Source organism: Gallus gallus, chromosome 2 (assembly GCF_016699485.2).
Source record: "Gallus gallus isolate bGalGal1 chromosome 2, bGalGal1.mat.broiler.GRCg7b, whole genome shotgun sequence".
Lineage (NCBI taxonomy): Eukaryota > Metazoa > Chordata > Aves > Galliformes > Phasianidae > Gallus > Gallus gallus.
Window position 1 is genome coordinate 98,086,914 of NC_052533.1, and position 12,842 is coordinate 98,099,755.

The following is a 12,842-nucleotide window of genomic DNA, read 5'->3' on the forward strand; positions in this document are numbered from 1 at the left end:
AGCATGCATTAGTGACTCTTTGTAAAGAGTTGGGAAGAGCAACCATAGCTCTCAATTCTTTTAGTAAAATCAGGCACAGAGCATTTTGAGACTACTGCTGTTGATTTCAGAGGAAGCAAAACTGGGCTTGGGCTGTGGTGAAGAACGCAAAGCAGAAAGAAACCATCCTGTAAATAACTCACAGTGAGAAGAGATAAAGATTTGGTCTTCTAGGTCTATTACTATAAAATATTCCTACATTCAGCGTTGCTAGGTACTGGTGATGTCAAATGTTTCTAATGAATCTTCTCTTCAGTTACTCCAGCAGAGAATAACATGGTTCGTACAACGTAGCCAAGGTGAATTTATTTGATTTACTCAGATTTTGAGGTTACCTATCTGAATAAAAGCAAGTGTCAGACAATCAGTACCCAGCAGACCCCCTGATTTCTCTAAAGATTGAATAGGTGTGAATCAGGGTGCAGCTTGCTCTAGAGGAATGTAAGGAAAGGGATGCATACATTCTAAAAGATGGCACATTTTCAGCCACAGTGGAAAAGAAAAGGAATGACTGTAGATGTTTATTCCTTACCTGACTTACAAAATAAAGGGAAAACAGCAGCTTGATGTTAAAAAGGAGCTTACAAGGCATGTTACCAAACATTGCATTAAAAACCTGAGCAACCAAAATGGCATCCTTTTCCGAAAAACTGGGCAAAAATAACTTTTTTTTTTTTTTTTTTTTAATTCTCTCTGCAGTAACACCATCACTGATCATTACAGAGATAACAAGATGGTGGAACGCTCTGATAACACTCCCAGGCTGCAGCAGGGACTTCCATGGTGTGTGGCCTAGTGGGGACCCTTCTCTCCAGACAGCCTGAGCCCAAAGCGGGAACTTTGAATCATAGAATCATTTGAATTGGAAGGGACCCTAAAGGGCCATCTAGTCCAACCCCCCTGCAGTGAACAAGGGCACCTACAGCTAGGTCAGGTGCTCGCAGCCCCACCCAGCCTGACGTTGAGCATCTCCAGGGATGGGGGCTTTTTTTTCCTTACATCCAATGTAAACCATCTCTCTTTCAGTTTGAAACCATTTCCCCTTGTTCTTTCACGACAGTTCTCGCTAACGTCTATCCCCTCCTCTAGATACTGAAAGGGTGGCCTGGCTGCCTCCAGTCCTCTGGAAGGACTCGAGGAAAAACCCCCCCCAAAGCGAGGGGTCTCTGTGGCACGGCTGCCTTAAGGGTAACCCCACAGAGCTCTCAGCGTGGACTATACTGACCTGGATACCTCATGGAAACCCGCTTCCTCCTGCCGAGTAACTCTGTGAAACCCATCATGAGGATTTTTGCGGTGCGACCACCTCATGCAGACTCTTCTCTCCGAGTGACCCCCCCCCTCCTCCCCAGAGCCCAGAACAAGGCTCCATTCACAGTCCCTCGCTCCCCCAGCTGCCACGGCACGGCGGGGCTGCGCAGCCGGGAGGTCAGGTGCGGAGACAGCCCGCCAGGTGAGCGAGCCGAGACGCGCGGCCGTGCCCTCGCGGTCCCCGGTCTCGCCGCCGGCGGGCAGGGCCGGGCGTCCCGGGCGTGAGTCAGTGCGAGGGGCGGGGAGCGCGGCGCGGCCGTGCCGCGTGCGAGCGCGGCTCTGCCGGGCGGAGGCGGGGGCAGCGTGTCCGGCCCAGACCCCTCCTCCCGCCTTCCTCCGCCCGCCCGCTCCCTGCGCGCCTCTCCCGGGGACGCGGGAGACGCCGTCGCCGGGCCCGGGGCCTGGACCGCGCCGGGCTCTGCCCCCTCCTTCCTCCGGCCCCGCCGCCCGCTCGCCGCCCCGCCGCGGGCTGGATGCAGCCCGGCGCCCCGCGGGGGCTGCAGCAAGATGGCGGGTAGGTAGCACCCCCCTCCCCCTCCCCGCCTCACGCCGCCTCCCCCCTCCTCGCCCCCGCCCCGGCTCGGGAAGCGCTTCCCGCGGCGGCGCCCCCTCCTCCCCTGTCCGGCCGCGGGGGTGCGGGAGGCGGCGGGGAGCCCCGGGCGCGGGGGTCGGGGCGCGCTCAGACCCGGCGGTGCGGGCGGGGAGCGGGGGGCGGCCCCGCGAGTGGGACGGGGCGCGCGTGGCGGGGGCGTGCGGGCCCGTCGGCCCACGCTGCTTGTGTCTCGCAGATCTGTCGCTGCTCCAGGAGGACCTGCAGGAGGAGATCGACGGATGTGAGTGGGGCCGGGGGGCGGCGGGGGGCTGCGGGCGGGCGAGGAAGTAGCTGAGAGCGTGGATGCCCACGGTGCATTGTGGGAGGGGGGGGGGGAGGGAGAGAGGAGGCGGAGGCCATGCTCCGCGCTCCCCGCTGTACATGAAGCACGCCCGGGCGGCTGCGGGGCCGGCCGGGCTCCGCCGGGCGCTGCCGCGGGGGCGCCGGGGAAAAGTTGGCGGCGCGCAGCGGGGTGCGTTGGGCGCCGGGAGGAGGAGGTGGAGGAGGAGGAGGGGGGAGCGCGGGGCGGGGCGGCGGTTAACGGGCGCCGGGGGCCGCCCCCCCGGGAGGTGTGGCAGCGCCCGGCCGGCGGCGGCGGGAGGGCGGCGGGGAGAGGGGGGTCACCGTCCCGCGCTCCGATGGCCGCGGCGGGCGGGGAGGAGGGCGCCGGAGCCGAGCCGGGAGCACGTGCGTGGCTTTTTGTTGGGGTTGTGTTCCCCGAAAGGGATGCGGAGAGGGTCGGGAGGGAGTTCTGTCAGAGGGCACGGGGCCGAGCGCTGTTCAAAGAGCGGCTCGGGGGTGTGGAGCGGGCTGTGAGGCGGTGCCCAGGTGAGCGGCGTCCGCCGCTCCGCCGGCGCCCGGAGCTCGGGCGGCGGGGGAAACGGCACGGAAAGTGAAGATGGAGGCGGCGGCCGGGCCCTGTGAGGCGGCTCCCGCCTGGCATCCGCCCCGGGTGCGCTTGCGGCTGTGTGCAGGTGTCGGGCTGCCTCACGGCTGTCTGCTCGCGGGGAGGTGGCAGGAGGAAAACCAAACCCTTTCTTTCTTCTTCTTTCTTTGGCTTACGTTTTGGTGGGAGTGACGCTTTAGCTTTTCAGGTCTACCTGTAAGCGCGTTCCGGCTTCCTTTTCAGTGCGGGGATCCTGTGTTTCCAGGCTTTTTGTTGCGTGCTGCCTCACACAAAGAGCCTTTTTGCAAGGCCCTGCTTTTTTCTCTTTTCACTTCTGATCGTTGGAAACGCAGATAGTTTTCTCTGCTGTTATTCGGTGGTTACATGGGGGCTTCCTTAGGAGCGACACGCTTTCAAAGTGCATTCAGCTTCTACTAAGAGGGTGATTTTTCTTGCCTGTCAGCCGGGAGCTGGAGGAAGATGTGACTGTATCACAGGAGAGATGATTCTGAGTCTGTGTGTTCCCTGGTGGCGGTGTGAATGTTACGGGTTTGCCTTCAAAAGGGAAGAAATTCTGTGTTGTGTGTATGAAGAGATGACTCAGTCCAGATGAGAGCGTTCTGGAGGCAGGATAGAAATCTGAAAATCTGAAACCTCATTAAAAATGACTGAGGTTTTGACGGAAGGAGATAAAAGGGAATAGCTTGATGGCTAAGTGTATTAAAAACAAACAAAATAACCTCCGCAGGAATCTGTATGAATCGACGTGTGCTGTCTGGACGTAATTCAGCCACGCCGTGTCTTTCATGGTTCTTGATTCGACGTGGTTTTGTTCTGCTGAGGCGGTGGGTGTGAGCTAAAGAGAAACTAGGCAGGCTGTGCATCTCTGGGCGAGAGCACTGGGCTTGTACCTCGGGAATAACCGCACTTGGTATCCGTGAACAGCAGGCCTTATGTATTTTGTGAGGGTTTCCCCGAATCATGTGTTATTTGGGATTGCATTTCGTGACTGCAAAGATGAAAGGCGCTTTGGAAAAAAAAAAAGGAAAGATGAAAAGGCACATTTCTTGCCCGACTTTACCAAGGCTGAACCCCACCCTGTTGTACACGTAAATATTTCGGCTGTTCACAGCTCTTCTGAGCAGTGGGGTTAGAAAGTGGTTTAGAGGTATATTCCTGATGTGCTAGAGTACAATTATAAGAAAAACGGATGTGCTTGTAGCTTTTATGCATGTGTAATGCTGGCAGCTGTGGCCCTGCTGTTAAATGCACTGAGCATGAAAAAAGTAAGTGATTTGTAAGAAAAGACTGAGATCCCCTGAATGGCTATTTATCAAAGTGAACAGTACGGTGTTTTGTCCTTGAGGTTTTTAACTCACCTGGTATCAAACAGTAGTAAAACATCTGTGAGGTACACTGGCAAAAAAAAAAACCCAGGAGGTGTGATTAAGGTTAGATGTGTATGTGAGGATCTGGATTGGAGGTCTGAAGCTGGACCTCTGGTGAGGCATGTGGCTTAGGATGTTGCAGCAGAGTGGGTGCTCTGTTGTAGCTCATCAGTGAGTCTAGGTTCGATTCTGGATGACAGAGGTGTATTTTTTGATGATTATAATTAGTAATGTGATTAACATTCTCTAATACAATAGAAGTACAGCAGAAAATAAGGATGTGATATCAAGAATGTGACTCTAGATACCTTTTATTGGTCGTGTTGTAAAGCAGGAGGAGGAAGTCCTGGAGCTGAGCAAACAGCGATACACAATTGTTGCTAAAAGTAATAAAGGAAGCATCAACATAGTTTTTCAGAGCTAAGAACAGCTGTTGTATGATCTTTGTCTTTAAGGTCTCTAGGATGAAAGAGGAGGCTCCTGGGAGCCCTTAACACTCTGAGCAACTGCCTGAAAGGAGATTGTGGCAAGGTGGGTGTCAGCCTCTTCTCCTAGGTGACAGAGATAGGACAAGAGGTAGCGGCCCTAAGTTGTGCCAGAGGAGATTCAGGTTGGGTATTAGGAAAAACTTCTCAGGAGTGGTGAAGCATTGGAACAGACTGAGCGGGGAGGTGGGGAAGTCACCATCCTGGGCGGTGCTTGAGAACCATGTGGATGTGGCACTGAGGGACGTGGTTAGTGGGCGTGCTGGTGATGGGCTGATGGTTGGATGAGATGATTTTATTGTGCTTTTTGAACTTTACTGTGATTCTGTTTTGCTGGAAACTTGAAATTTAATCAGCAACTTGCACAACTGTACAGTTTGTCCCAGCCCTCATTGTGCCTGCTTACTGAATGCCGATTTACCTGAAATAGAGAACGGTATGTTATCTTTGCAGTGCTGTTTTAATAGTTGCTTGTAAGGAAAGGTACGCTTAGTTTTACTCAGTGAATATTTAAGTTAACTGCAGAATTCCTACATATCAGTAGAGAGTGGTAAGTTTGCATGTAGAATAGTAGAAAGTCTTCTGGATATGTGTGGAAATGGTCTCTTTAAAAATTGTCTTTTGTTTATTTGTTTAAGAGGTCAGAGATTAAACAGGAGCTTTTGTAAGAAAGGCTTTTAGAGAGTGGTTGATAAACCAGCTGGATTGACTTTTAAATAATTAATTTCAGCTTTGCTTTGCATTTCTATTTTGCAAGCTTCGTATTTTCTGCTCTTGGTTGCTTGGAAACCACTGGAAAGCTCTGATTTTTCTTTACTTTTTTTTCTCTTCAGGTGAATGCATACTTTACACCTGATGGTACATTACTCTGATAATTCCTTTAAGTATTTGCATAGCTTAGCAGGTGGCATTCCAGTATTTTACTGCCTTAATTCCAGGGAATGTTTTGCTTGTGTGAAGGTAGCTCTTGATGCCAAAATCTGTGACCGTAGTTCAAGATGGTCTTTGTATCCCATGTTCAGTCAGTGCCTTTTCCTTGTTTGGTAGTTTGAAGTTTTCCATAAAAAGACTCTTCAGTGGATATATGCTGGCTGGACGTACAGAGGGTTACAAAAGAAATTCAGTTCCTAAATGTAAGTACTTGTTGTGAAATGCAGCTTTGTTGCTTTGTTATTAGCTCTAGTGTCTTCCCCTTCTGGTGTCCGTCCCTCCCCCACCCTCCAGTTAGTAACACTCCATTGCATTTCATCCATGTAAAAATGAACGTAACACAAATCTTTGTGTAATATCTGTGAAGATTAAAAAAAAAAGGGGGGGGGGGGTGGGGAGTCAGGGAGGGAATTATCCATAATGGCAGTGGGGTGAAGATTCCAAGTGGAAGCTTGCAAGAAGATTCCCCATCCCATCTGGCCACTGTGCAAAATGAGACGACGATTCAGTTTCAACTGGGCAGTTACTTAGACTGTTGCTTTCCTTTGTTTTCCATCTGAAAGCTGACGTAGTATGTGCAAAGGAAGAAATGGAAATTTGGCTTTTGTTCAAATACTTGTTTAGTGCATACAAAATCAAAATAGGTAGGAAGCATAAAACAGCTTACACAAATAATTGAAGACTGAACAAGAGGAGTATAGAATTTTTTTATTTCTGGTGATAAATAAGAAGTTATTTATGACTCCTTCTAGATAGGTTTTCTCTCTCCCACCCATTGATGCTTCTGCAGATTGAACCGACCATTTCAGATAGATGCCATCAGGTGTACCGTGATGCTTGCTGCTTTCAAGCTGCTCAGTGATGTGATGTGTGCAGGATGTGTATGCTGCAAAATAGAACGATCCTTAATTAGAATCCGGATTGTGAAATGGGATTGCTTTATTTAATTCAGGGTTGTAATTGTGATTTAAATCAGCAGAGGAAATAAATTCTGGTTTAATAGCTGTTTTTAGTATTGTTTTGCCTTTTTTTTTTTTTTTTTTTTTTAAGTTCTCACTGATAACTGAGAGTAGCATTTACATACAACTTCTGGAATGTTGACAATTGCAAGTACTCTAGATGTGCTTTGGTGATTTAAAAGCTTGACATTCAGATTCTGAAGCTCTGCTGTCATGTTGGAAAACACTGAGTGGTAGTTATTGTTTTCTGAAATCTTAGTGTTCAGCAATTGAAAGAGAATAAGATAGCTTTGTTCACTGTAGAGAACAGTGTTAGTGGATGGACTTTACTAGTAGATAAAACAGTTCTAAAGAATTAAAGGAAAAAGAAGAAGGAAAAAAAAGACAACCCAGTAACTTTAATCACATAACTGTCTGCATTGAGTATTCCATTCTTTTGCATTGACTGGAAAAGGATAGCGGGTCTTTCTAGCCTTTTTATCCAGCGAATGAATGAACCACTTATTTAGCTGAGCTGAAGTAAGTGCTCTCTGAGCATCTGCAGATGTCAAAAGCTAGTTTATCACTGACCGTATATTCTTGTTTCAGGCAGTCAGCAAATCAGCTGGCGTTAGCACTCAGTTTGAATTGGTCGAATGCATTAATTGAATTATTCTCTTAGTCTCTGGGAAGTGCACAACTATCTTCCCAAATAGAATCTTCTTCCATTTGAAGTGTTTTAATTTCAGTTTCATTTTTGGATTTATTTTTGGTAATGCTTAAAGTCAGAAGCTTTTTTTTCCAAGAAAACTGGTGTCAAATCACAACCACACCTTGATGCTACGTCTTAACTTTTATTTCCTTGCTGCAGATTAAGCATCGTATACTGAGATAACGTGCATTCTACATATTAAAATTCACCATACCTTTCCTGCAGTAACATCAGAAGCTTTTGTGTGTTAAGCTTCCTTTACCACAGAAGAAAAATTACCAACTTTAGTTATGCTGTCACTTGCTCTTTGTACACCAGGTCACTTCTTAGACTTAGCTTCAGCTTTCCATGTAGTTCAGCTTCCAATGTGATGTTCAGATGCTGTGTTGCACTGTTGGCCTCTTGGTCTCGGAGGCGTAGCTCTGGTGAAAGAGTGCCAAGATATTCCGAGTTACTGTGTTGGCGTTTCAGTAGTATGCAATCTTTAACCTCTCCGTTGTGAGAAATAACAAACAGGAATTAATGGCAGATGTTCTGCAGTGCTTGGAATCAGTTCTCTGGTGTGACTGACACTCTGCTCAACTGGGATCCTAATAATCAGTTTTCAGCGCAAATGAAGCATACGTGTTAATTCAGTTGTTTCCCCTGGAGGTCGTGCTTTAATTCTCCTGACTCTTCAGTTCGTTTCTCTGCCTTTTAATCAGGTGACTGACCCTCACAGAAAGTGGGAGACTCAGGTGGATGGCTGTGTCCCTGTGGAATAATTACAGCTTTAACAGTCTCATGTAGGTAGCGGCTTGTCTCTTTTTCTTCAGAAATGCCTTAGGATCTTAGAGAAGAGGACATGATGTGAGGAAATGGCTGCGCTTGATTCAGTACAGGGTAATAAACCTTCCTTGTGCAGCTGCACGTGCTTTTTTTTTTTTTTCTTTTTCCATTACACCTAGCAGAGGATTGAAGAAGAGGCAATTTTCCAGGCTTTCAGCTTCCCAAGGTCAGCCATATCACATTTGATGTGGAAATACACTTTTCACCAACCACCTTTTATGTTCCTGTCTCTGACAGGAATCCTCAATTAAGGTTGCTGGCTCCTGGGTGTTTGCGTTGGGTTTTCTTTTGGTTTGTTTCTTCCTGATGTTCTCCTAGGGCTATAGGTGTTCTCCGCCTTCTCTCTTTCTTTCTCTGCTTGGGAATGGGGAAGGAGGGGGAATGTCAGGAAAGAGATGAAAGCTATCAAAGTCTTAGGATAAAGTGAGACCTCAGTGTTCATGGACTTATTTCTGCTGACCTATTGTGGAGGTGGCAGACTGCAGTGTGATGAAGATGAAATGTGTTTTGTCTCTTCCTGCTAAGGCTTCCGCTTTGGACGTGCAGAAAGTTTTCTCTGTGAGATTGTAGTGCTGCAAGAGATGGCTTGTTGCACTAGCAGATACAGCTGTAACAAACAGCTTTTTCTTTGAGAGCTGGAGTAACAATTCTACCCATAGAACAGTGAGCCAGGGACAGCTTCCCCTGGAGGAAACCAGACCAGTGGGACTTCTCTGTCTGCTTTGGAAGGTAAAGCATAAGGAAAATGAACGTGGCTTTTTCTTGGTTTGGGTGGGATATTGCACTTCTTTCTGTGAATAGAGCGTTAAACCTCTGTCCAATGGATAGCCTTTAAAGAAGTATCAGTGTATGTCTGTGAATAGTGTTTGTGATAGCAGAAAAAACATGCTAAGAGTTGGAAGTACTGGTTTGGTGGAGTGAGTTTGCTTGTTTGCTTCACTATTTCTAAGATCAAGAATAACAAGGGGCAAACAGCACAATGAATATGTGTTAGTCTGGGGTGCAATTTTCATAAAATCTAACAATATTAGTTAATAAAGGTGTCATGCTATAGGAATGATAATGCAAACTGTTGGAATGTTTTTCTCTGTTAAACAGGCCTGTTTAGGTATTTTTTTGTCTTGTTGCCATAGTGTCTAAATAGTCCCGAGATATTTGAATGTAAAAGAGACCACCTTTTCCTTCCTCTCTAGCCTGCAAGAGGAACAGCTTGATTAGTCTGTAGGGATACTTGGACTGCAAGTTTGCCTGTATGTATGTTTTATTAGAGGAAACTAATTGGAGGGGAAAAAAAAAGAACATGGAAATTAACTATCTTAGTTTTTCTTTCTTTTTCTGAGTGACACCAATATATTCAGTACTACCTCACCTTTTCCTGTAGACCACCCTTTATTACGAAGAGCTGCAGAGAGAAGAACAGACTGAGGAGTTGCAGAAGGAATTTCAACCTTGTGCTTGGGAAGCGCAAAGGTTTATCCCACTAAGAGCCTTGAATTCTGTCAGAACAAGTCTGAGGAATGTCGTTCAGGATTTAAGTGGAGAGAGGAGAAGTACAGTTAAGAAGTGCAAGCTTCTGTTGCAAAGCTGTATTTTATAGCCAGTGGTTGTCTGTCTATGATGGAAGTCACAAAGCTTGCCTTCTCAGTGCTTAACCCAAGTGAGCATGTTTGAGTGACTGCGCTTGAACCAGCCAAAGTAAATTACTGTATCAGGTGGAGCAGTTGGGTTTTGTAGCCGATGTGTTACAATTCATGGTTTCAGAGCGTTGCAGAACTAGAACAAAGCTTTAGAGCATTTGAGCCACTATGTTAGAGCATTTGAGCTCTTCTGTTGGTCCAAGGTTAAAGCATACCCAGTATGAACATGATGTTTTTCTGTGTAACAGATATTCCAGTAGGGGTGGGACTTGAGTGTGTCTCCAAGCAGAGTAAACGTGTGCATACTGTCTTGGTATAGGATGAGGCAGAGCACCTTAGCTGAAGATGAAAGTGGGTTCTCTTCATAATGCTTCAAAAGCTCTCAAACAGCCACAGAGTAGCAGTGCTACATATTTAGGGATGGATGGCTTTGACTGCAATCTTTGACCTTCGATTAACTTCCTTGCTTGCATTGCCAGGCTTTTACTTCACTCCAGCATCATTCCAGGAGTCTTAATTGCATGCAGCTGTTTGGAAAGAGTAAGAGATGGGGGCTTAAATAGCAGGAGACTTGGATACCGTGGTGCTGGGCGTGACGTGCTCCCTACAGGAAACTGGTGGACAAAATATAAACTGTTGATTGTTTTAACTGGTAGCTCGGATGTCCTTCTTTTTGTGTCAGTTTCCTCTGGCTTAGCTTTTGTTGCAGGTCTGACCATTAACTGGTGGAAGCTATATTCTGCTGTTTTGCAAATTAATGACTAGTGAGTAATAAGAGATGGAGATTTATTTTCCTTTGTTTCAGAGCAAGCCAGTATTTGCAGTGCTGCTCGTGTTTGCCTCAAAGAGACGAACCTGTTTGTAGCTGCACCTGTCCTTGTTCTTAAAGGATTTTGTATTGCCCTTTGTTTCCTCTTATGTTTGATGAGAAAGACAACTCCTTTGGCATTCTTGATAACTGTCTTTTTTTTTCTAAAAGCTTGTACTAGATGAAAATATTCCCTTTGTCTGTTATGTTTAGTCTAGTGGCTCTTAAATTTGCTGTGCCATACTTGCATAAGTTCTGTGTGTGAACAGCTTAGCTGCTGATTTTGATTCCTGTGTCTTTCTTTCATCTGCTGGATGCTCTCCTGAAGCCTGTAGTCAGGCTCTATTTTGATGGGTTTGCTCTGTCTGTGCTTCAAGCTGTTAGCAAGCTGCTATGAACGTGCTGCACAAGGCCTAATGTGGTAAGCCTTGCAGTTAGCACAGTGACTTTGGGTCAGAACTGCTTTGCATTTCCTCCTTCTTACCTTCTTCCATGCTTGTTCTCACTCTCTTCTCTTTCCCTCCCACCCTCAAACCCAAGCCCACCCTGCCTGGAGTGCAGACAGTGAGGTCTGTGCATATGAGTGTAATTTACTATGCACAGAGCAGGAGCTCAAGTGGGGGCAGTACTTCATTTTTGAAGGGGGAAACCGGGGGTGAGACAGAAAAGGCGAAATGTGGTTCTTATTTCTGCTAATACGGTGGCCAGACCGGAATTATCAACCACAAATCCTTTTTATCCATTCACCAGTCTTGTATATCGTTGAGTAAAATCATACACAGTTCAAACTGGCATTTTTCTACTCAAAACATTTTGGGGTAAACTTACAGTGCCTCATTTGCTTTTTCAGTCTCGGACTTGAAGTCTGCTATGTTTTTCTGCTGTGGTATCTCACAGACAGGTCAGATTTCACTTTCTGGCAGTGGAATCTGTGGTCACCTGTAAATGGTATCAGGCAGGTGAGGTGGTGGAACTCAGCAAAACAAACAAATTTGGTAATATTTGCTATAGCATTTGATTTGTGTTATTGAAGTGGTCCAGTAGATTTGTAAATGAGGCTGAAACAGCATGACTGATGCTTTGGTCTGCAGAACTGAAGGTGGAATACAGTGCATAATAAGAGTAATTATTCTCTAACTGTGGATAAATACTGATGTTTAGCTTCTGTGTTCTACTAAGAATGTTGTTTGCTGAGGTGGATTTCTCTTTTCAGAACATCAGGGTGCAGAATGATTCTCTTACGGAAAATGATATGGAAAATAATGTATTTACAATATTGAAGGGCTGAGAATAATACTTGTATTCTGCAGAAATCTGACTGCAAGGTAAATTTATTCTTTCATAGAGGACAGTGATTTAGAACAGAGTTTGCTACGGTTGTTTTGTGGTATATCTGTGTTTGGGCTTGTAGAACTAATATTTTTACTTTGCAGTTAAGCAGAAAAATTACTTGCTTGAACAGCAGAACAAGAACAAAGTCCTTTCTGCATTTAATGCTTTATTGACCTGAACATCCTTATGGCCTAGCAAATTACTTGTGCTACACTTGAATAAAAACTGGTCAATTTAGCTATATCTGTAGCAGTCGCCACAGACTCCTTAATAGATCCGGAGAATGCTTTGGGAACGCAGATGATAAAAGGAGGGATCTAGATGGAAGTCTTGACTCTTTAAAATTGCTTGCTGCTCACCTTTGAGAAGTAAAGAACCGCTTATCTTCAGAACACCCATCTTCTCATTCCCGCATTTCTGTGCCAAAGTGAAGGAGGCTGTGTTTCTGCTCTGGAGCCCATAGCAGATACAGAAGAATATGAGAGACCTTGCTGCTGAGCGGTCTTTGGTAGAAAGTCATTCATGCATTACTAAAGAGAAAAAAGTAGTTATTTTTTCAGACGTGATCTTTTGTGTCTGTCTGTAAAGACACAGTATATACAAGTTCTTTGTGAAAGATACTATGGAGATGCAGAATGGAAATTACCTCATTTGAAAATAGGCCCATAGGCCACGGCCTGAAGGGGGTTGAGTTGTAAATGGACTTCCCTTTGTGTCTGACTTCTCAGTCAAGCTTGTCACTGGTTGACAGAGCACCTCTAAACTGTCTCAGCAAAGTGGCTTCGTGGTCCGTGGTAATAACTGTGGCAAATAATTGTTGTATCCCTGCTATAAACCAGAAGACTGAAGGCAGTTGTATGTCTTACTGCATTCTTGATGTAAAATGCACCATATGCAAGACTGAGACAAGCCTGAAAAAATGCATGCAAAAGACTTCTAAAGAAACGATGGGTTGG

General features: G+C 46.2%; 1 protein-coding gene across 43 annotated transcripts in view; it reads left to right on the plus strand.

Moving 5' to 3' along the window:
• The first annotated feature begins 991 nt into the window (after positions 1-991).
• PPP4R1 (protein phosphatase 4 regulatory subunit 1) overlaps positions 992-12,842 on the plus strand; it is a 60,452-nt gene continuing 48,601 nt past the window's right edge. For 9 of the 43 annotated variants that reach the window (XM_046938077.1, XM_046938072.1, XM_015282502.4 and 6 more), the window contains exon 1: positions 2,288-2,414. Coding sequence is in view for 26 of the 43 variants with exons in the window: in XM_015282502.4 (XP_015137988.1) it covers positions 2,324-2,414 (91 nt within the window). In the remaining 17 variants the exon portion in view is untranslated. The other 34 variants (XM_004939733.5, XM_046938061.1, XM_046938075.1 and 31 more) reach the window with 16 other exon arrangements.